General features: G+C 47.9%; 2 protein-coding genes across 2 annotated transcripts; both read left to right on the top strand.

The window, feature by feature from the left end:
• Nucleotides 1–9,010: 9,010 nt before the first annotated feature.
• On the top strand, nucleotides 9,011–13,944 carry LOC136504309 (geranylgeranyl transferase type-1 subunit beta-like). Its single transcript, XM_066499180.1, has 12 exons — nucleotides 9,011–9,316; nucleotides 9,840–10,060; nucleotides 11,167–11,242; nucleotides 11,346–11,404; nucleotides 11,498–11,637; nucleotides 12,277–12,332; nucleotides 12,417–12,493; nucleotides 12,589–12,634; nucleotides 12,772–12,896; nucleotides 13,149–13,216; nucleotides 13,301–13,388; nucleotides 13,479–13,944. Exons 2-12 carry the CDS (start codon nucleotides 9,911–9,913, stop codon nucleotides 13,620–13,622), a joined length of 1,029 nt encoding a protein of 342 aa, XP_066355277.1. The 5' UTR covers nucleotides 9,011–9,316; nucleotides 9,840–9,910; the 3' UTR covers nucleotides 13,623–13,944.
• Nucleotides 13,658–23,474, top strand: LOC136505656 (very-long-chain (3R)-3-hydroxyacyl-CoA dehydratase PASTICCINO 2A-like). Its single transcript, XM_066500821.1, has 12 exons — nucleotides 13,658–13,825; nucleotides 14,185–14,252; nucleotides 15,758–15,823; nucleotides 15,946–16,057; nucleotides 16,499–16,517; nucleotides 16,736–16,824; nucleotides 17,259–17,312; nucleotides 17,465–17,504; nucleotides 22,652–22,682; nucleotides 22,779–22,860; nucleotides 22,954–23,050; nucleotides 23,142–23,474. Exons 1-12 carry the CDS (start codon nucleotides 13,658–13,660, stop codon nucleotides 23,210–23,212), a joined length of 897 nt encoding a protein of 298 aa, XP_066356918.1. The 3' UTR covers nucleotides 23,213–23,474.
• Nucleotides 23,475–24,126: the final 652 nt, after the last annotated feature.

Genomic DNA, 24,126 nt, shown 5'->3' with positions numbered 1-24,126 from the left:
TCACTTACTCAGCTATCTTCCTCTTCATAAGACCAAAAGAAGACCTTATAGGAGGAACTATGGCAGCAAAAACGTCACTACCACTCTGCGGTGGTAGCAGCGTGGCCGGTACCGAAGCCCCAGAAGAACTCGGTACCGGAGCTACAAAAGAACTCGGTACCCGACGACCGCTTACTACGAAGAAATCAAGACCAAAGTCAAAACAAAGGAGGAGTTCAACAACAGGGAAACAAGAAAATAACTCACCGACGGGTAACAAGGGCGGCATCATCGTCCTCTTCTTCCTCACTCTCAACCAGGGCCACCATAGCGTCAGCTGAAAAAAGACAAAAGTACTTGGTCAAGGATAAAAGCAAAGAACAAAAGGACAGAGCGTATTAATATGCTCACCTAAGAGCATGCTAGTTACAACTGGAGTACCTAGACGAGCACTTGGCTGACGAGATTTCTTGGAAGTAGGCAAACCAGAAGAAGAACTTTCAGCTCGCCCCCTCTTGCTGACAAAACGAGGACCCCGAGGAACTGGACGAGGAACATACTCTGCATATACATCAAGGTTTGCGGAAGAAACGCCAGGAAGTACCGTGGTGGTTTGAAACTTACTGGTTGAGGACGCCCCAGCAAGTTTCTCCCTAGTATTCGCCACGGCAGGGAGGACATCAAGGGGAATCGGATCGGCAAAGTTACGCCCCAATTCCTATGAAAGAGTAAAACAACAAGACAAGGAAGATTAAGCGAAAGGTGGATACAGCAAAGGAAATACAAAAAGTACCCGCATAAGAAAAAAAACAACTTACAGCAGGAGGCGGGTTGTTAGCACTATATTCAAGGACAGCAAGCAGGACGACAGTTACTCCTTTCAGCATCTTCAGAAGATGCTCAAGCACCTCCTCATCAGTCAACTGAAGGGCGGGGACCATACGAGAAGGGTCTTCCGCCCCAGAGTACTCGAACCCAAAATGCTCCCGCTCCTTCAGAGGCTAAACTCGGCGGCGAAGAAAACTAGAAATAATCCCAAAGCCGGTCAAGCCTTGCTGTTTCAGAGTACAAATCCTCTCAAGAAACAGCTTGATCACCTGGGTCTCAGCCGTTGTCACAGGACTCGTATCCCATCGGTCATTGACCAAGGGACCAGATCTGGAATGAACAGCAAGAGGAGGAATCAGATTGGCGGCATAAAACCAGTCGGCATGCCAATCCCTCACAGAATCAACCAGGTCATAGTCGAAGAATTTGCTCTTAAGACCCTGGCGAAACTGAATCCTATAGCCACCAAGAACACTGGTTTCATCGCGGCAAGGCTAGGGCTTTAGACGGAAGAAGTGACGAAAGAGAGAAAGAGAAGGGGGAATTCCAAGGAAAGTCTCACAAAGATGAACAAAGACAGAAAGATGAAGGACAACATTGGGAGCAAGATGATTCAAGCTAATCCCAAAATAGTTAAGAAATTGGCGAAGAAAAGCAGAAGCCGGAAGGCAGAGTCTGGCATGAATAAATGAGACAAAAAGAACAATCTCACCAGGGCCTAGAGCGGGGACCCGGTGCTCGCCCGGAGCTCTCCATTCAGCAATCTCCTTGCTCTGGATCAAACCATCGCTAACAAGCTCACGAAGCTGGTCTTTAGTCATTGTCGAAGCCGGCCAAACCTTCTAGGCAGCCCTCATGGCCATGAACTCCTAATTCTCGATCAAAGAAAGTGATGACTCCTCGTCCATGAAGGTTGCCTGGGACTTGCTCGTAGTTTTCTTTATACCCATGTGCTAGCAGAAGCGATGAAGCACTAAGGAAAGACAAGGCTAAGATGGCGGCGCTCAGACGACGGAGACAATGGAGGCGGCGGATCTATGAAAACTAGGGTTTCAAGGCAAAATCAGGGCAATAAAGAAAAAGAAGGGGAAAGGCCCTTAAATAGATTTTACACCGGTAAAAACGTGGCCCACCAGGCCTGTTTTAACACGGCATGAGGACGCAACGGTCCATTTACTGACACAGCTAAAATGACGGACGGCACAAATCCACACAACGGTACAGTTCAACAGGCAGATTTTAGACTTATCCATCCAACACCACGGCAGAGTTATCATATCGCTACAAAAAGAACTCGACAACCATGGAGCAACGAAAGGCCACCTCTTAAGGGACACAAGAACCCGGTTCTTAATAGAAAGAACTCAGAAACCTCATAAGCAACCAGGACAATACAACAGGGGAAAGTATGACAACTCAGAAGACAAGAATTTCTTTCATTACAAATGACTTCAAGAAATACAAGATTACACATCTTACAAGACCCAACGAACTCGGTACCGCGACAAACAAAGCAGCAAAAAGGAGCCCAGACACAACTAGGCTCTGGAACGACTACGTGCTCCAAATTGCTACACGGTAGAACAAACCGCACTCGGCTACACTGTTTTCTTCAAAGGACGAACGTAGTGCATCCAAGGTAGAAATCAGCAGCACGGTAGGAAAGCATGGACCAAAGGAGGCATGTAGGCATCTGTCTACCCAAGCCCGATGTGATGCAGGATCAGGTGTTGATCTACACTGGACAGTCACAGGGCAGACAAAGAGTACCAGCCAAGAACTGCCGGATGAAGGAACGAAGCACACATCACAAGGCTTCCTCCAACTACCGCCACCAACTTCCTGGTGCAACGCCGCTGCGGGATTAGTCTACCTCTAATCCCTATCATAAGACTTCCTCCATCTACGACAAGATATATAAGAACTACAAGATACGCCCGGGGGCTGCTCTACTTCACAAACTATCATATTCATGACTACAGAGACTTCAAAACAAGAAACAAAATGCTCGATGAATCAAAACAACACTCTAGGAGGATATTTATAGACCAGAGAAGCGGCGCACATGGACCAGGAGCACCAACGGAACAAACCTGACAAGGGAGACAGTGAAAGGATATAACTCAAAGAAAGAGGACTCAGGCGTGAAGGAATAATGAACAAGGACAAGCATATTCAGAAGGATATACCAGCACTGTACAACTCGTGAACAAACAACATTTATACCCAACCAACTCTATACAACTACATCTGACAACAGCAGACTACCGAAGAATATGCCAAGGACCTGCATTCGAGTTCTTTCTGAATAAAAGAACCCGGATATAAGCTCGGGGGCTGGTCGCCGCAAAACTACTCGAATGATGACTTGCATGAAGATTCGAGACCCTTGAGTTGATTATTCTATAATCCAAGACTCAGGGGCTGCTTCAGAACAGAAATTTTCAAACAACATAAAGATTCAAGACCCTCCAACTTTTTGTTCCAAATAGCAAGAGGCTCGGGGGTTACACTCAGTGAGTGCCCTTTTTCTTCGAAAAAGCGCACGTCACCAAAAGACTTCCTCAAGGCAGACCACTTCAAGACATTACGACAAAAAAAAACCCAGAATGAGCCATATTCGAGTTCTTTTTGATAAAACTTCAACGAAGAATCAGAGCAACTTCAAGACAAGATCCTCCAGCTCCTTGTTCCAAATAGCAAGAGGCTCGGGGGCTACACCCAGATGGATGTACTTTTTCTTCAAAAAGCACTCACCACTCGAAGATCCCAAGAAGCGCTACAAGGTTTCACTCCAGAAAGCACTCGGGTGACGCTTGTTCCTACTCGACAAGACCCGAAGGAACAAGACGAGGCTTTCAGAGCTCAACCATGAAGTGCTCGGGGGATTGTCGATGCGGGACCCACAGGATACCCCACAAGGAAGAGAGAAGATCTAGTCTAACTAGGATTCTTCCCATGTAATCTTAGTAGTAGTATTATTCAGTAATCCTATTAGGAACCCTCATTGTAAACCGACTAGGACTCTGGCCTCCTGACTATATAAAAGAGGGCAGGGCTCCTTAGATAGGGGGATTCTGGAGTTCAAGAGAACAACAGAAGGTAACAACGCAACGCTTGACAATCAATCCAACGCAAAGGCTAACGCCGACTGGACATAGGGCTATTACTCGATCTACGATCGAGGGCCCGAACCAGGATAAATCGACTGTCTCTTGCGTTTACCGTCGAGTTCTGCATACGCTGAAGCCCGAACATACTGCCCCGGATACCCCCGTGGCAGGCTATCGGGGGTGAAACATCAACAATCCCTCCCACCTCCCGTATAAAAGGGGAGAGAGAGAGGGAGGTGGAGAGGAACCTAGCCCTTATTCATTTGAACTCTCTCAATTGTTCTCCACTCTTTGCATTTGATCCAGGAGCCTTCCGTTAGATAGGAACAACTTTGCTAAATACTGAGAACTCCTGGATAGAGTATTAGAATGAAAAGACCATTAATTATATAAGGAAAAACCCAGGGTTCTAGCCCATTCTCATTCCTAAATCAATAATTTGTCGTGCTTTTGCCGTTCTTGCGTACTCCTAGTGAACTAGATACTAGCCATATATTTAGGAGCCTTTTTTCTCCTGGTCATCTCTCATTTGTTCGGTTCAAAACAAAAAAAATCAATTTCTGCTACATTATAAAATGCTTAAGCACGTTTATGAACAGTTAAACACACTTATTGCCTCAACTGAACAAATTTTAATAGGATTACACAGAGGGTTGAAATTCTATCAGCTTTAGTTGTCACCAGATTTGAATGTTCCCTACTTTTCCAAAGGAAATATGTGTTTAGGATGAGAAGTTACAATTCTATCTAATAATTCTTAAGTGCACAGATCTACTGCTGCCTAGATCTATGTTATTTTTTGCATATAATTCGAGTTACACTAACTGGGATGATAACATGCGCACAGCACCCCTAACAAGTAATGAAGATCTAATTTTTGCACTCAGGCGAATCCAGAACATGACAAACCGCCGGTAGAATTCTACAAGTGGATCGATAAAACATGTATCGCGCGCGGAGCGGGTGAGATCTTACCCGGTCAAGCTCCTAAAGAAGGGAGAGGCCGCCAACAGCGAAGTAGGCGAGGGTGAGGTGGTTGACCTCCTGCGACGTGTATTTGCCAGCGAGCTCCGTGGCTATGGCGTCGAAGAACGCCACGTGGTGCAGAAGCTCAAAATCCTGCTTCCCCATCTCCGACGGTCGGCCACCGAGCACTGGCGCTACCCCCAAGATCCCGTTTGCTGTCTAGGTCTGCCACGAATCGAAGGCCACACGGACGCGCCCTCGCGCCCAGCTGTGCTCGAACTCAAGTGCACAAAGGCTGTTGAAATTGTGTTGAATTCGGGGGAAATTTGAATGTCAAAGTCGAATACGAAAATCACATACAAATCTGAGCGTAATTCAGGGGTGTTCGGATCCAAGAGCTAATAATTAGTCCTTGTTTTATACTAGTTAGAAAGTTATAAGGGTGTTTGGATCGCCTTTGTTTTTTATACCAATTAGAAAGCCTAAATCTGAGCAATTTTCTGAACTAATAAGAGGTAACGAGGGCTAATGGGTGGTTGGAGTCCATTAGCCATTTATTAATCCATGCATAATTAGCTTATTTTAATTTAATTTTACATTAGCCCTGGGATCCAAACAGGCCCAATGTGGACTAATAAAAGCTAACGAGGGCTAATTAGTGGTTAGAGTCCATTAGCCTTTATTAGCACATAATTAGCTCATATTTAATCTATTTTCATAAGGTGGACTAAATTTTAGTCCTGGGATCCAAACATGCCCCAAGACGAACATACTTTATTTCGAAGCAGACGTGGGTAAACTGTCGGATACTGCACGCATAAAGGAGTGTCTCCCGTGCATACACAAATCAAGGGCCTGTTTGGATCCCATGGCTAAAATTAGCCCATTTTGTAAAAATAGATTAAACATGAACTAATTATAGGCTAATAAGGGCTAATAGACTCTAACCACCAATTAGCCCTCATTAGCTCTTATTAGCCTAGAATTAGCCCATGTTTTCTTATAACAATTAGAAAGCCTAAATGTGGGCTAATTCTGGGCTAATAAGAGCTAATTAGTGGTTAGAGTCCATTAGCGCTTATTAGCCCATAATTAACTCATGTTTAATATATTTTCACAATGTGGGCTAATTTTTAACCCTGGAATCCAAACACGCCCATTAGCTTAATTTCAATTTCAGTTTAGAAATCATCTTTTGGCAAATCCATGGTACCAATTCATTAGAACATCTTTGACGTATTTATTTTGTTGGGCTTATTGAAATCAGGCCTAGAGAACTTCTAGGGTCCTTTTGTTTGCATGTCCTGTTCGACATGGCTGGCTGGCGTGGCCGAGGCCAGCTTGAGCCCGATCCTCGTGGTGCAACCTCGTGTGTTTGTTTCGCTGCATCGGAATGAGCCTGGCTAAACAGAGACCGTGTTTGTTTACCTAAACTGTTGGTTTTGGCTACCCTTGCACCAACAATCTGGTAAACTGACCACTACCCTTTCCCCACTCTCTCCTTTGTTGGCATTTCATAGAACACTCCGGCTACACAGCGGAGGGCTGGAGGTATCGCAAGTTCCTCCATTTCGTCCTCTCCATGGCCCCTCGCCTCCCCCAGCTGCCGCTCCTCGCCGCAGCCATCACCACCGCCTGGTCCTAGTCACCGGCCACCGCGGCGTCCATCTCCTGCTACAGCGCCGCGCCGTCCGTCTCCCGCTCCGACGACGCGCATTCCCCCAGCTCATCCTCATCCTCATCGATGTACCACCGCTAGCCGAAGCCCCTCGCACACCGGCACCAGGATGACCTCCCTAACCGCCTCCCCCGCGCCTAGCCACGGTGCCCTTGAGCGCTCCTCCAGTTGCTGCGTCTTCCCCGCCGGATCCGAGCGTGCGCGAGGCAAGCCCGCGACAGCTTCTCTCCAGGCGCGATATCCCCGGCCACGGCGCCGACGTCTGTGAGCACTCCTCTGCCCGTCGCGTCCTCCTCACCGGACCCAGGCTTGAGGGCTCCTCCGCACGTCGCGTGCTCCCCCAACGGATCCAGAGTTCCAGACGTGTGGGAGGTCAAAGTATGGGAGCGTGAGGGAGGTGACGGAATGTAGCCTTCGGGCGTGTTTGATTTCAGCCCATAGGGCCTGGCTTACATGGCAATCCACAGCGGTAGAAGGGAGCGAACGCTCCAAATTGGCTGGGAGTAGTCGGTACCGCCGACAGTCCACAGTGGCATTTAGGAGGATTTACTAGCCAGTACAATAAAGCTAGCGTCAAGCTTCTCTTCCTCATTCATTTTCGGAGGGTTCGGTGGCGATGGAACTTAACGAACAAACTCAGGATATGGACAGCTCTTTCAGGGGTCGTAAGGAAACAACATAATCAGTGGATCAAACATTTCATGGCCATCAATCCACCTGTAGAAGTTGCATCCCTCTAGAAAGGAATCAATTGTCGAGGGACGACGCTTAAGTTGACACATGTTGAAAGCACACCCAGTTGACTTCGGATGCCTTGACTACTTCACAAAGGCCGGTAGTCCACAGTGACACAACGGTGTTGGTAGTGCTGGTAGGAAAGGACTGAAGGCACCATGATCCTTCGGATGGTGCAAGAACTGCTTGTTATTTCGAACCGCCATTGAACCTGTCAAATTCATCAAGGACAACTGTTACAAAGGAATTCCACAATTTGTATCTACCTATCATCGTGCAAACACATGGGTTCAAACCCTAGAAACAAATTTAATCCCTCTAAATGATAACCATACATAAACACTAAAACCATACATGTAGTGAATACAAACTAACTTCAAATAACAACCTAACAAGTAACGTTACTTTCAACAGTCCAACACAGACATATGTCCAAAACACAGCAAGTCAAACCCTACAACAGTGCAACAAAAAACCTGTCCAAGCAGTACAACAATCTACCAAGTAACGATGGAATCATAATATAATACACGTCATTAGCCAAACAAACTTTCAGTTAATTAACCAAACAAAAGCCAGTATTGCACAGTAGTCTAAACCATAGCAGTCTACAAACAGCAACTCAACACATAAACATCATAGGGTGAGGGAGTCATACCACCTGCACGAGATCCTTGCAAGACAAAATCACAATCCAAACTTCATTTCATACACAAAGAGAATGGGAGGAAGAGAGGAGAGAGAGAATAAAACACAATAAGAGGTCAAGCTCCAGGAGGAAGAGGACGAAGAGAGAAGGAAGAAATGATCTTGGGCCGCGGCCTTTTATCGCCCTATCGCGCTCGACAGCGCTATCGCGCCGAACTTGATGGCGCGACAGTGCGGGCCCCATCGTCCGCCATGCTAGCTCTGGTTAACGACGAACACCAGCGTGGGTCCACTTGTTGCGCCAGTGCATGTGGCGCGACAGCCCACGCTGGCGCGACCAAAGAGGATTCTTCTTGGAAATTCTTTTTTGGTAGCGGTTATTATTAAAATATTGATTAAAAAAGGATTAATAAAAATAAAAAAATCCAGCTAGAACTGGAGTCCAAACCTTCTCCTAGTCGCCAGAGGCCAGAGCCCCTCACGGTCACCCTGGGCATTCGGTCAGACCGAACCGATCGGTTCGATTCCTCGGTCATTCGGTCAGTTCGGTCATCAGAAACCTGGGACCGATCGGTCTTTGCAAAAAACGAAGACCGAGGAAGTTCGGTCTCGGTTAGTTCGGTTCGGTCTCGGTCACGACCGAACTAACCGGACCTGAGTAGTAGCCACAAACAATAGCAGAATCTATAGCAATTTTCAACAGCATGTTTGCTATTTGAAAGCAAAAAAATAACAACACAATATATAAAACAAACCACACATTATTATGACAAGTTCTAGCACACAACTTTCTCAGTTCTCACAAATCACAATCACACGTAATGACATAACAGAAGTACAGAACAAGAACTACGGTCAGTTCGGTCACTTCGGTTAACCGACACATATGACCGAACTTCTATCGGTTACTTCGGTTAGTTGGGAGCCAGGACCGAACTCATGACCAAACTTTTCGGTCTCGGTCTTTTCAGTCTCGGTCTCGATCTTTTCGGTTCGGCCTTCGGTCTTCGGTTAATTATGCCCAGGGTGACCTCACGGTGCCTGCCTGTTGACCAGACTTTAGCCCATCGCTGTCGGGAGACCGGGATCTATCCCGCGGCTCGCGCACGCGCATCCCCACCGCTCCCGCTCGGAGTACCACCACCGCCCCACACCTCCCGTCGCGCCGCCGAGCGTCCTCCGCTCCGCCCCTCCCGCCCTGCCTCCCGCGCCGTCTCGCCTCTCATCGCCGCCCCGCCTTCCTCCGTCGTTCCTGGCCGCCGGGCTTCTTCTCCGTCGCCGGCTACGCGCGTGAGGAGGGAGGAGGAGCCGCAGCGCGTGGATCCAGGGGCAGCGGCGTCCATCCCGCGTGAGAAGGGAGAAGGAGCCGGTGAGATCTACTTCTTTTCAGTCGCAGCTCTCTCTCAGCTCGTTTTGCGGAGATTCGTCGGTAGCGACGGCGCGGCAGTCCCAGGCTCGGCGGCGGCGTCAGCGGCTCCCCCTCCCGCCTCTCGCCAAGGCTGGAGCCAGCAGCCGCTGCTCCACCAAGGCGGTCGCGCCGCTTTGGTAGCGCTTATGCCCCAAAGCCAAGCGTTACCTGTCCGCTTAGCGCTGAAGCGTGCTCTTAGTGCCGCTTTTTGGATTTGCCAAAAGATGATTTCTAAACTGAAATTGAAATTAAAGCTAATGGGCATGTTTGGATCCCAGGGCTAAAAATTAGCCCACATTGTGAAAATATATTAAACATGAGTTAATTATGGGTTAATAAAGGCTAATGGACTCTAACCACTAATTAGCTCTTGTTAGTCTAGAAGTAGCTCACATTTAGGCTTTCTGATTAGTATAAGAAAACATGGGCTAATTGTGGGCTAAATACATGGGCTAAATGTGGGCTAATTCTTTGTGCACTTTAGTTTGAGCACAGCTGGCACGAGGGCGTGTCCGTGTGGCCTTCGATTTGTGGCGGACCCAGGCAGCAAACGGGATGCGGAATTTTGAGGGTCTGCACCACGTGGCGTTCTTCGACGCCATAGCCATGGAGCTCCCCGGCGAATACGCGTCGCAGGAGGTGAACCACCTCACACTCGCCTACTTTGCCATTGGCGGCCTTTCCCTTCTTCGGGAGCTCGACCGGGTAAGATCCCACCTACTCCGCTGCGACGTGTCTTTTATCGATCATAATTCTGCCTGCGGTTTGTCATGTTCTGTATTCGCTTGAATGCAAAAATTGGATCTTCATTACTTGTTAGGGCGCTGCATTGCAGTTAGTGTAACCCTAATTGTATGCAAAAAATAACATAGATATAGGCAGCAGTAGATCTGTGCACTTAAAAATTATTAGATAGAATTGTAACTTCTAATTCTAAGCACGTATTTCCTTTGGAAAAGTAAGCACGTATTTCCTTTGGAAAAGCAGGGAATTTGTACTTATTTTAAGAGTAGCGTTTTGATTCTAGGTTGGTTAGTAAGGGAGCACCTGAGATAAGGAGGAAGAAGAGGAACATTCAAAGCTCATGACAACTAAAGCTGACAGAATTTTAGCCCTCTGTGTAATTCCATTAAATTTTGTTCAGTTGGGGCAATGAGTGCAAGCAAGTATAGTATTAATAAAGTAGTTGAAGAATTCATGCTGGTAAGCACAAGTAGTATTCGTGATGATAAATGCAGGAGGTTGCAAATGCAGAGATAGCTGAATTGTACTTATGGATGGATAGCGGACTTCTCAATGTTTCTATGAGTGATGTTAACAACTGACCTGTTAATTAATTAATCCATTAATCTACTCAAGGAGGTTAGAGGCGACAAACTAGTAGGGGTTATAACTCTTCTTGGCATGTACATGTCATAACTATGTTTACCGTGGTTTTTGTTCCATATAAAATAAGTACTACATTTCTGTCATTAGGGAAATGGGAGCCCAAAACCCATGTGATGTTGACGGTGCAGTAGCCAAGTGGCGCTAGTACCCTTAAAGTCGCGCTCATAGTCTAAAATTTGCTCGCCTCTATGTAGGCAGTTTGGGCAGTTGCTAAATGCTTTCCTACAGTTGGCTGCTGCTTATATGGTTAACGGTTAAGTTTATGCTAGTCCTTTTTGTTGCTTACCAGGGTAGCCTCAGGTTTGGCATAGTCTGCTAAAGGAGTGAAATGCAGCTTGTAGTACTCTTTGATACCTTGACTCTAAAGTAAGAAGTAATGTAGTGATCTGAGAAGTTGTGCATCTCTTTTTTTTTCTCATTAGATTAACAAGGATGAAATAACCAAATGGGTTTTATCTTTTCAAGTTCATCCTGAGGCGAATGATGATATAGGTGTTGGTAAGTTTCCTTGTACATTATGTTAAAAATAACTACCATGATGTCTAAAGGTCCTGTTTCCAGCTGTAATATTCTCGCTATATAACATTTCATGTGTTTCTAGGGTTGTTCTATGGATTCTGTGGTTCTAGATCAACTCAATTTCCCTTGCCTAATGTGAAGGTATGGGTGGCCAATGCTGATTCTACCTTTTATATACGTTTTCATGTTTGTATTTTGTGATAGCTTCAAATATTAAAGCATGCTCTGTTTCAGGATCCTTGTCGCAATGTTAGTCATCTTGCAAGCACTTATTCTGCCCTTGCTATCCTCAAGATTATTGGCTACGATCTAGCAAATATTGACTTCAAGACACTTCTATTATCTTTGAAAAAGCTCCAGCAACCAGATGGAAGGTAGGCATTTATTCCCATATCATGGCCATTATACTTGTAGATTGTTCCTCGAAGTATCTCTACTTCCACATCTGCAGATCTGCTTAAAGTTCAAGATAAAAGTTTCACGCACCTTACTGGCTCCATTGTGATTTTTGTATCATGTAATTGTTCACATCCCTAATTATATTAGGATTTCCAGAACTTATATGATTACTACTTTGTTCATCTATTGCGCTCACTTGTTGCTACTCCTAAGTCATGTTCTCTTGTTGAGACATACTTTATACATTACTAAATGCCACCTTTATACAGCCTGTTCGCTTGGTCGTAAACGATCGTAAATTTCCAGCCAGAACAATATTTTTCTCTCACACCAAACCAGCTAGCAGTAATAATCCACGATCGTATACGATCGTATCAGCACCAGCCGAACAGGCTGATATATCTTTACACTTTCGGCGGCCTTAGTGATCCTGTTCGGGCAGAATGTTAAAGATGCCTATGAGTAAATGCAAATGCTATAGATTCTGTTGTTGCATGTGATCTTGCTTATCAGTGAGCTTTTGGTTGGTTATTAGTCAGCCTAGGGGACTTCCATTTTATGAATACCGTGTCCTGTTTAATGCATTGGCTTTTTTGACAAGCATCTTTTTGTAGCTTCATGCCTACTCATATTGGTGCAGAAACAGACCTTCGCTTTGTATACTGTGCAGGTGAGGAGCACTGTCCTTTATGTACATTAGTATAATTTGATTTCTTTATTGATCTAACTTGGTGCATATGATGTGTCTTTGCAGCTGCAATCTGCTCAATGCTAGATGACTGGACAGGAATGGACAAGTTAAAGGCAAAGGAATACATTCTTAACTGCCAGGTTGATTTACGAAAATTTAGAATGCACCACATTTTGCATTGAGATACATGCTGCTGCAATGCCTATTGCCTAATTTTTGTTGTTATCATATGCAGTCATATGATGGCGGCTTTGGTATGGTTCCTGGTTCTGAATCTCATGGTAAGCAATTTCATTTGACCTTTTGATGTGTTATACTTTGCCTACTTTATCAGCTTCATTTGGAGAACTTAATTTTTGGTTGCCACTGAGCAATGGGTTTTAGGTTCTCATTGCTTGTCTTTGTGTTAGCGAGTCAGGTGGAGGAACTTTTTGTGCTGTTGCGGCTCTCCATCTAATGGGCTTCATTCAAGTTGATTTGGCATCTAACATAAGAGATTCTTCGTCCATCAACATATGCATGCTCCTCGAATGGTGTCTTCAGGTTGAACTTGTACTCAACCATGTCTCCGCAATTAGCCATCGAGATTGCCCTCTTATGTGATTCTGTAGCAATAAGAATTTTTTTTATCTACTACATAAACATACCATTTTTTTTCTTTACCCATGCTGGATAAATGTAGTATTTCTATGCATCTGAATATTATGCTACGCATTTCCATTCATGTTAGCATCTATCTGAAATCAACATAAGCAGAATAAACCTTACAAACTGATTTCTCTATTACTTGTGTAGAGACAAGTGACTAATGGAGGGTTTCAAGGGAGAAGAAACAAGCCCAGTGATACCTGCTATGCTTTTTGGTAAATTTTTGCAATCTCTGTACTAGTTATCTGACAAGTGAACAAGACCTGAGTAATTTTCTTGCTTTTAATTTCACTGTACAGGGTTGGAGGTGTCTTGAAGATCTTGGGTGCTTATCACTTGATCGATCGCTGTGCTCTACGGGGATTTTTGCTCACCTGCCAGTCACCTGTAATTGACCTCAAATCTCTTCTATCAGCTTAATCACATATTCACATTCTCAGATAACTCAGGGTATGTTTTGGTTCACTGTTGCAACAGTATGGAGGCTTCACAAAATTCCCAGATGATCGGATACCAGACATCTACCATTCTTACTATGGCCTGGCAGCCCTTTCCTTGTTGGAAGAGGAAGGGCTCGAACCGCTCCACGTCGAACTGGGGATCCTCTCGGCTGCATTATAGGAACTCACATTTCTACCGAGTCCAATTAATCTACAATGTTTGGGGTAATCCAGTACTTCATACAGGCTATACAGTTGAAAGCCAAGGACGGCTGCATTATAGAAACTCACATTTCTACCGAGTTAATATACATTGTTTGGGGTAATCCAGTACCTCATACAGGCTATACAGCTGAAAGCCAAGAAAGTAATTTACAGATAGAAGTAAGCTTGTCTGTGTTGTCAGTGTGCTTGTTTTGCGGGGCAGATCATGTAACATTACTTTGGGAGTTTTAAAGTTGTGTGACAATTTGATTGCAAAAGAAGTGCGATGGGCATGCTAACTGAACCGTCTTCTTCCCTGTTAGTTGAGCTAATTGTCGACAGTTGAGTTTGCTGAACGGTTTTATTGTCACTTGGAAAGCTACTCGAATGTTTGATGTTTCTCTTGCGTCGGTTCGGCATAATGACTTCGGCTGCTGACTTGAATGAACAGTTATATATAGCGTGCTTCATCACTACATTTGTTTCGGTTGATACCTTTTTTTTTTTTGACATCTGCACACTCTTCGCTTTTCTCTCAGAATTCAGGTGTAAAATCAGCTGTAGCTATGGATCAAACAGCAACTACTGTTTTGTTCACAGGGCTACCGTGACTGATTTATAAGGCCCCGTCCACGTGTCTTTAAATCTGGTTTATCCGCTTCTTTTTTTTATCCGGAACAGTGTTTTTCTCTCATAAATTCATCTAGATTTCTCTAAATTCCTTTAAACGAACGAGGCCTAAATATTGATGGCTGCCGATGGATAAAAAAAATTGTAGCATTTTCCTGGAGAGCTGAAAAGGGAAGATAATAGAAAATTGGGCATGTTCATTGTACTATACTTGTGTGACAGAGATTTGCTGGTCACACGGAAACGAAGGAATTGGCGTGGGCGGCGGGCTGGCAGTTACGCTTTACGCAGCTGCAGGCCTTGCCAGCGGCAATAGCTCTCTCCCGCTGCCCACCGGCTCACCTGTCCTCCATCCGCCCCGATCCGATTCCAATTCAATTAGAAAAAAAGTCTACTTAACCATTCACCTATCATACTTTGTCTACTTCACTCCCAACTATAAAACTGTCTGTTTTACCCCATAAACTATCTAAAACCGTCTGTTTTACTCCTTGGGTAACGGTGGTTTGCTACAGTGCCGGTGGTTTTGAATTTCTTTTTTTTTTATTTATTTTTGGTGAATTTTTAAAAAATCATAATAAATCATAGAAAAATCATAAAATAAAAAATCTAATTTTATTGGACTCCACATGAGTAGATCTACACAGTGAATATATAATACGGTATGCTTTAGTGTAAAATTTTTACTGTAGCCTTAGATTAATTGAAAAATCTAATTTTGTCTGTAATTAATTGGAATAATTCATAGCTGCAGCTTCTATGGTCCAATTATGGTAAAATTTTTATGGTACGCTAATTATTGTATGCTTGAACTATAGTAAAATTTTCGTACTCATTGGACTATGTGTAACTTAGTTATAGATAAATTCTAATTAATTACAGACAAAATTGGATTTTCCAATTAATCTAAAGCTACAAAAAAAAATTTGTACTAAAGCATACCGTATTATATATTCACTGTGTAGATCTACTCATGTGGAGTCCAATAAAATTAGATTTTTCATTTTATGATTTTTCTGTGATTTACTATGATGTTTACAAAAATTCACCGAAAATAAATAAAAAAAAGGAATTCAAAACCAAAGGGACTGCAGCAAACCTCAGGCACTGTAGCAAACCTGCTGTTACTGTAGCAAACAGCAGCTGAAAAACCGCCCAGGGTAAACAGACGGTTTTAGATAGTTCAGAGTAAAATAGACGGTTTCATAGTTAGGGGTGAAGTAGACAAAATATGATATGTGGGGGTTAAGTAGACTTTTTGCGATTCAATTCCGGATTCAATCCGGCCAGTGGTTGGCCCGCCGCTGCCAGATCGAATCGGACTCAATCCCACCGCCGAGCGCCGAGCGCCGAGACGCCGAATCTGATGCGTGTGGCGTGCTTTTTTACTAGATCAGTAGTAGCCAGCTCAGGAGCCTGTTCAGAATAGTCAAGCCCGTCCCGTCCTTTCCCGGCGTCTTCTCCCTCCTCACCGCGGTTCAGGCGATGGCGGGCGTCGGCTCGGCGGCTCTACCTCTCCGTCTACAACCGGGTCGTCTTCTTCGGATGGTCCGTTGCCCCCGCTGCGTGCTGCTCTGTTCTTCTTGGGTTCCGGATGGATCTTCCGCCTCTTGCTCCGTCGGCCGTGTTTTGGTCTGATTTGGTGTTTCTTTGATCTGGGGGTGTTGCAGGGCGCAGGTGCTGTACTACGCGGTACTGACGCTGCGAGAGAGCGGGCACAAGGCCGTCTACGCCGCCGTCGAGAGGCCGCTACAGTTCGCGCAGACAGCAGCCATCATGGAGGTCAGTTGTTTCTTTTCCCTCCCCCCATTTTTATTTAGCAGTACTTTGGTAGTGCACTTCAGTTTGCTCTGTCACAGTACAGATGCAAACCTGGCGCAATTTCATATTTTTGCTCAGCTCATGAAGTCTGGACCTATCCTAATAGGAATGATTACTGCTTTAAAGTTTGAGTAAGGATGCTACAAGCAAAACTGTCGTAGTTCTTGGTAGGAAGAACTGGTAATCAACTAGATTGATGTTTTCAATTACATAAATGTTACTTAGGGTCGCAGCAAAATCTTGCAGTGGTTCGAATTCAGTAATATGCTTTTGCTGTGCTAGATAAACTCTGTGAAATTTCTAGTGCCGTAGTTCAAGTTCATGTTTTACCCACATGAAGATTGTGAGGTACTAACTGACCTTTCTGTGTTTTTTCTGGTGGTGGCGTTGTTGGTGCTTCAGATTCTTCATGGGCTCGTAGGTATGGTGATGTTGGTGGACGTGTATCCCTTTTTCTTATTATAGTCCATCTACTCAAAACAGTATGATACAGAAACATCAGTCCGGATCTTGAACACATTAAACATTTTATTTGTTAGAAAGTTTCCGAGGAGGGTTATATATAAGAAAAATATGCTTTCTTCACTATTGCGGTGTCACTCTTTTGTCACTATTCTGATAAGTTTGTCTTCTTTACAGGGTTGGTGAGGTCTCCGGTCTCGGCAACTCTTCCACAGATTGGATCCAGGTTGTTCCTTACGTGGGGTGTCTTGTGGAGTTTTCCTGAGGTATCATCACTAGCAAGTCTTCATGTTTTCATATATGACATCCATTTTTTTAGGAATACGTCTTAATTTGTTCATGAACTTTATAGTTTCCATTTTATAATTTCGTATTTTAGATTAGATACATATCTATGTGTTGCCTGCTGGGACCTTGAGTTATGACATGGTTTTAGGTTTAAAAGCATTTGCTAGAACTAGAGAACACATGTATTAGATGATTTTGTGACTTTTAGGACTAAGTTAAGGTTGGCCAGTTATTTAATTTTCGAGTCCGATAATGGAATAAGCAAATATGAGTGGGCATGTACAAGTTTCTACACCAGACATATTAGAAAAGGATAAATAGTGCTTTTACCTTTTGCATCCTATTTCAACGTTTTTCTATAGTGAGTAAACATTTGTATTATTTTCTTAACAATGTGAACCTTGTTTTGCAGACCCAGTCACATCTTCTTGTTACTACCTTGGTCATAAGCTGGTCTATCACTGAGGTACAAATTACTTGATGTAATTCTCTAAATTACTTACTTGTAACCACCATTGAATTCTGTACTTCGTTATCTGTTGCTATGAAACCTAGAGTAAATTTTGTTATGATCTGAATTTCAAAGTAATCTTAATAGGAATTGCTGATTTCTTGCAGATCATCAGATACTCTTTCTTTGGAATGAAGGAGGCATTTGGCTTTGTTAGAACCAAAACACAGGTTTGGGGCTGAATTTCAGATTTCATTAGCCATGCCACAACTATGGTAGGTTGGGGATACATATATGATAGTTTGCTTGAGCCTTAAGAAAACTACAGCATATTCTAGAGATGCTAAAGTAGATGCTAGGGATAAAGATAAGGGTTGACACAGCCATCAACTACTCTAGATAAGTATCCTAAGTAGATAAGGACAAGACTTATAGCTGTCATTCTCCCCCTAAGTCTTGTGTGGCGCCTTGTGGGGAATTTGAACCATCCTAATCTTGGCGCGAAGCTCCTAGAACTTGACCTGCCCAAGGGACTTGGTGAGAAGATCGGCGAGCTGATCCTAGGTGTTGATGTAGCCGGCCTTGCTGCTCCCCTCATCCAAACAGCTCCTGATGCGCTGGTGCTCTTGCTTGTGTCGATGTCACCGGCGAGGTCGCTGTTGCTGTACCCGATGAAGTGCTCCGCACCGGGACACCTCGAGTAGTGCAAGCCGTAGTCGGAAGTGCCCGCGACGTAGGGGAGGATCCTCTTGACGGCCTGCTCATGCTCCGTCGTCGGTCGCTGCATGAATCGATTGACGTAGCCAACGGCGAACGTCAGGTCCGGCCGTGTATGGACGAGGTAACGAAGGCTGCCCACAATGCGCCGGTACCGCGTGGCGTCGACCTCCTTCGCCGTGCTGTTGCGGCTCAGCTTCAACCTCTCCTCCATGGGAGTGTGTGCTGGGTTGCAGCCGGTGAGCCCACCCAACTCGACGCGCTTGACGTAGACGGTATGGCGAAGGGAGATGCCGGAGCTGTCCTGGTGGACCTCGATCCCCAGGTAGAAGGAGAGAAGGCCCAAGTCACTCATCTGGAAGGTCGTCTTCATCTCCTCCTTGAATGACTCCACCTCGGCCTCCTTGGTGCCGGTGATCACCAAATCGTCGACGTAGACGCCTACCAACAGGGCATTGCCTCTCTTGCCCCGCCGGTAGACTGCAGCCTCGTGAGGACTTTGCTGGAACCCCATTTGCTTGAGAGTGGAGTCCAGCTTGGCGTTCCAAGCTCGGGGTGCCTACCGCAAGCCGTAGAGGGCCTTGCGTAGGCGAAGAACCTTGTTCTCCTTGCCGGGGATGACGAATCCCGGCGGCTGGTGGACGTAGACCTCCTCATTTAGGTCACCGTTGAGGAAGGCGGACTTGACGTCCATGTGGTGCACACGCCAACCCTCCTGGGCCGCCAGTGCGAGGAGGAGACGGACGGACTCCATCTGCGCAACGGGCACGAAGGTGTCGTCGAAGTCGACTCCCTCCTGCTGGACGAACCCGCGCGCCACCAGACGCGCCTTGTGCTTGATCACCGCTCCGGCCTCATCCTTCTTGAGCTTGTAGACCGACTTCAGGGTGATGGCGTGGTGGCCGACAGGAAGATCCGCCAGCTTCTACGTCCGGTTCCGCTCGACCGCATCCATCTCCTGCTGCATCGCGGCGCGCCATGCCGCGTCTCCCTTCGCCTCAGCGAAGGAGCGGGGCTCACCGTCCTCGTGCGCCAGGTGCAGCTCCGCCTCGAAGTCGTGCACCGCTAGTCCAGGAACGGGCTGATCACCGAAGATGTTGTCCAAGGTGCGGTAGCGCAGAGGCTCGTCGTCGTGGTAGGCATCGACGCGATCCTCGTCGTCGGACAGCGGAGTGGCGAGCTTCACTGCTCGTCACGGACCAAGGCTGCTGGTGCCGATCTCGGGGGTCTGGGCGCCGATGCAGGAGATTGGGGAGCCAGTGTAGGAGAGCGGGGCGTAGCCGGTGGTATAGGTGGTGGAGGACTTACTGGTGGTGTAGGCGGTGGAGTACTCGTCGGAGCTGATGGCGAGCCGGGTGCTGAGGTAGATGAGCTCGGTTAAGATGAGCTGCTAGCTCCCCCGGCTCCCACGAAATGGATGTAGTCGACGACGAAGTCTCTGAGAGTTGAAGTCGAGCCGACGTCCACCACCTTGTCCTAGGCCCAGCCTCGACCTTCGTCAAACACGACGTCCCGGGAGATGTGGACGCGCTGTGTTACAGGGTCGAGGATGCGGTAGGCCTTGACGCCCTCCGCGTAGCCGATGACCCCTGGCGTGCTTCGGTCGTCGAGCTTGCCGACGTGGTTGAGCTCCTTGGCAAAGGCGAGATAGCCGAAGACGCGGAGGTGGCTCACCATCGGCTTGCACCCATGCCAGGCCTCGTACGACGTCTTGCCGTCAAGGGCCTTGGTGGGCGAGCGGTTGAGGAGATGGATGGCAGTCATCATCGCCTCCCCCCAGTAGATGGCCGACATCCCTCTCTGCTTGAGGAGGGCGCGGGCGGTGGCCACCACTGTCTGGTTGCGGCGCTCAACGATGCTGTTCTGCTGCGGGGTGTACGGCGTGGAGAAGTGGCGCTGGATCCCCTCGTCGGCGTAGTACGCCGCGAACTCAGCCGCCGTGAACTCGCCTCCGTTGTCGGTGCGTAGCACCCGAAGCTTGCGGCCGCACTCCTCCGCAACAGCTTGATGGCGTCCGCAGCCGCCGCCTTGGTGTCGAGCAGGACCGCCCACATGTAGCGGGACACGTTGTCGACGAGGAGCAGGAAGAAGCGCCGGCCTCTAGGTGTGGCCGGTGTCACGGGGCCGCAGAGGTCACCGTGCACGAGCTCCAGCTTCTCCTTGGCGCGGAAGCTCGCCTGGCGGGGAAAGGGGAGCCGCCGCTGCTTGGTGAGGACGCAGGTGTTGCAGAATTGCTCCACGTGCTCGACTCGCGGCATGCCCTGGATCATCTCCTTGTTGTCGAGCTGCTTCAGGGCCTCGAAGTTGAGGTGCCCAAAGCACTCGTGCCACCGCCAGGAGTCGTCGTCGCGGCAGGCTGCAAGACACACGGGCTGCGCCACCTGCATGTGGAGGACGTAAAGGCGGTTGGGGCCTCTGTTCACCTTGACGAGAAGTCGACGATGGCAATCCTAGATACGCAAGACCCCGTGCTCGATCTCCACGCGTGAGTCGTTCTCATCCAGCTGTCCCAGGCTGATGATGGAGTTCCTTAGCGCGGGGTTGTAGTAGACGCCGTTGAGCAGTCGGTTCTTGCCGGTCTTGGTGGTGAAGACGACGGAGCCGACGCCCTTGATCTCCACGACGGAGCTGTCCCCGAACTTGACGGAGCCTCGAACGCCAGAGTCGAGCTCGGAGAAGAACTCTCGCCGCCCGGTCATGTGGTGGGTGGCGCCGGTGTCGAGGTACCACCCGTCGATCTTGTCGCCGCCGGACCCGTTGCCGAGGAAGACGTGAGCCCGCGGCTCGTCGAGGTGGAGTGCGGCGGCGGCCGACGCGGGAGAGGAGTGTGGCTCGATGCTCTTGTGTACGAAGAATAGAGCCGGCTCGTCACCCTCCTGCGCTTGCGCGACGTGTGCCTGGCCGCCGCACTTTGCCTGCCGACAGTCCTTGGCCCAGTGGCCGGACCTCCCGCAGTTGTTGCAGGTGTCGTCACAGGTAGCCTTGCGCTCGCCGTCGGCGCCGCCAGGAGCACCACCACACGCCTTTTCCTGCTTGCGCGGCCGACGCTTGCGGCTGCCCGACAAAGCCGAAGAACTCGAGGCCTCCCCCTTCTTCCGCTCCCGCTGGCGGGCGAGCCACTGCTCCTCGGTGAAGAGAAGCTTGCCACCGATGGTGACCAGCTCTGAGGGAGGTAGCTGCTCTCGGTTGTCGACGGCCTTGAGGCGACCCGTCACCTCCTCGATCGACAACTCGGAGAAGTCCAGCAACATCTCTATCGCGATGGCGATCTGCGAGTACTTCTTGGGGACGACGCGGAGGAACTTCTCGACAGCTCTCTCCTCGTCGATGTCGTCGTCGCCATACCGCGCCAACTGTTGCATCAGGGTGTTGAGGCGGAGAGCGAAGTCGTCGATGTTCTCACCCGGCTTGAAAGCCAGGTTCTCCCACTCACGCAGCTTCTGAAGCGTGGACCTGCGGGCGCTGTCGCTGCCGATGCGTGCCGTGGCGATGGCGTCCCAGGCGTCCTTGGCGGTCCGCTTGTTCGCGAGGGAGGAGTGCATCTCCGTCGGAACAGCAACAAGAAGCGCCTCCAGTGCCCGCCGATCCTCGTCGAAGTCGGCGTCGCCGTACCGTACCGTACCGTACCGTACCGCATCCCACATGCGCTGCGCCTGCATCTTCACCTTCATCACCATGGACCACTTGGCGTAGTTGGTCTTGGTGAGCTTGGGCCATCCGCCGCCGGCGTCCTTGACGACGGTCTGCGCGACGGGAAGGGAGCCGGGCCAGCCATGGCGACCACGGCGCCGGTCCAGGGAAGGGGAGGCGCGCTGCCTGTGAGGTCTCCGCGTGCCAACGTCCCGTCCGCCCAGGTCCCGCGCCTCGCGACGCTCCTCCCGCTCTAGCCAAGCGTTGGCGTCGCGTGCCCGCTCGTCCCGGTCGAAGTCGCGGCGTCATCCGTCAAAGCGGCCCGCGTCGCGTCCGCGTCGGTTGTCGAAGCCGTCGCGGTCGCCAGCCTCACGTCCACCGCGTCCGCCCAGGCGGCGTCCGCTCCGCGGCGCAGAGCCGCAGCCGCCGCTGCTCCTGCATCCGACGCGCCCGCCCGGGCGCCGTAGTCCTCCTGCTCGCCCGCGTCCGCCTCCGCACGGAGCGCAGCCGCTGCTGCTGCAGCCTCTCGCGCCTCCGCTGCTGCCTGGTGGGCGGCTTCAGCCGCACGTGCCGCAGCAAGCTCTGCCTGGGCGATGCGAGCCGCCCGCTCTGCTGCTGCTGCACGCTCGGCCGCCGCCGCCTCGCGCCTGGCTGCTGCAGCCGCTGCAGCACGTATGCTGGAGGTGGTGGAACGGTTGGAGGAAGAGGATGAGGAGTGGAGAGACGTGGCGACGGATTGGGATGGGGTAAGGGTAGAACCCAGATGAATTTAGGCTCTAGATACCATTTGTTAGAACCAAAACACAGGTTTGGGGCTGAATTTCAGATTTCATTAGCCATGCCACAACTGTGGCAGGTTGGGGATACATATAGGATAGCTTGCTTGAGCCTTAAAAAAACTACAGCATATTCTAGAGATGCTAGGGATAAAGATAAGGGCTGACACAGCCACCAACTACTCTAGATAAGTATCCTAAGTAGATAAGGACAAGACTTATAGCTGTCAGGCTTTGCACCTTCCTGGTTATTATGGCTTAGGTAAATTTGGATTTGCTCCAAATCTGGAGAGTAATCTTACCACCTTTGTCAGTGAAGTTTCCCCTAAAAGTGTTTTTGCATACTGATTGTCTGCAGGTACAGCACCTTTATGTTGTTGTATCCTACTGGTATCTCTAGTGAAGTTGGTCTGATCTACATTGCCTTGCCTTACATGAAGGTACACTGATCTTACTAGGAAACTGAAGAGCTCCACATGTTGTTCATCTTATAATTATCGTTTTCAACTGTTTTTTTGTGGGACCAATTTCAGGCATCGGAGAAATACTGTCTTAGGATGCCGAACAAATGCAACTTCTCATACGATTACTTCTATTCATCTATTCTTGCCCTCCTGATTTATGTTCCAGGTAAGCCTTCCCTCCTCAATCGCACCACATTTTGCTATCTTGTATTAGTGCCTTATAAGAAGGTGCATTGTTTTACTTTGGACCACTGCAGGAAGTCCGCACATGTACCGTTACATGCTCTCCCAGAGGAAGAAAGCACTGTCAAAGGCCAAAGTGGCGTAATGCTGCTCAAGGGCTCTGTAGAATGGTTTGTGTGATGTTGGAATGTGCCTCGCGGCTCAACTTTTCGACATTTCCGGTAGAATCAGATTGGGGATATATTATTAGAATGGAGCTCTTCATATGAAGTGCCCCATACGTGTAACGTGTTGTACCAGAATCATTTCAGCTATCAGCTGTTGCATGATTAAATTGTAATTTGCTCCGAGTCACCTCCCATTTGGGCAAATTTCCATGTTGATTATATGCCAATGTGTTTCGCATCCTTCTCTCAGCTGGTACTGTGTTCTCTGGTTTCTAGTAAACAATGTATGATTTTATCCAGTGCCAAGAACATTTTCATGCTCTAGTTGTAGTAGTCGATATATCACTTTCTGTAGTGAACTTATTTTCTATTGAGAAGTTGAGTGTTGTCATTTTATTCTCTCTTCTTGGGAGGAAATGAATTTCATTTGGCACTGGGGATTTGGATTTCAAAAGCCCTCAGGCCTCGGCTTGCCCCATCTGTCAACTTTTGTTAACTTCTAGTTCGAACCCCATCGCTAATTGTAACAAATTTTCCCCATCCGTCGACTTCTCCCGTCGTGCGCTCCGACGGCCACCGGTTTGACTCCATCGATGCCGATGTGCCCCTCTCTGGTGTGACTCACCCCCTTTCTTATCTTTACCCAAAGTCATCCATGTATTTCAAATTTCAAGCTTTTTTTTTGCTGATAATTAGTCTAACCATATTAAAAGTTTAGTATATAGTAAAAATAGTTGCATTGAATTTGCATTTAGAAATATTTTCTAATGATCAATTTTTTGTTGCCATAAACTATTTATTAATTAAAGAAATTAGTGGTTAAAGTTACGTCTTCTATTGTGAGACAGAGGGAGTATAATGATGTGCACGGGCGGGTATTATCTAACTAAGG

The sequence above is a fragment of the Miscanthus floridulus genome, chromosome 14 (genome assembly GCF_019320115.1).
Source record: "Miscanthus floridulus cultivar M001 chromosome 14, ASM1932011v1, whole genome shotgun sequence".
Lineage (NCBI taxonomy): Eukaryota > Viridiplantae > Streptophyta > Magnoliopsida > Poales > Poaceae > Miscanthus > Miscanthus floridulus.
The sequence above is the reverse complement of the archived record's forward strand: the minus strand, read 5'-3'. Positions and strand labels throughout refer to the sequence as shown.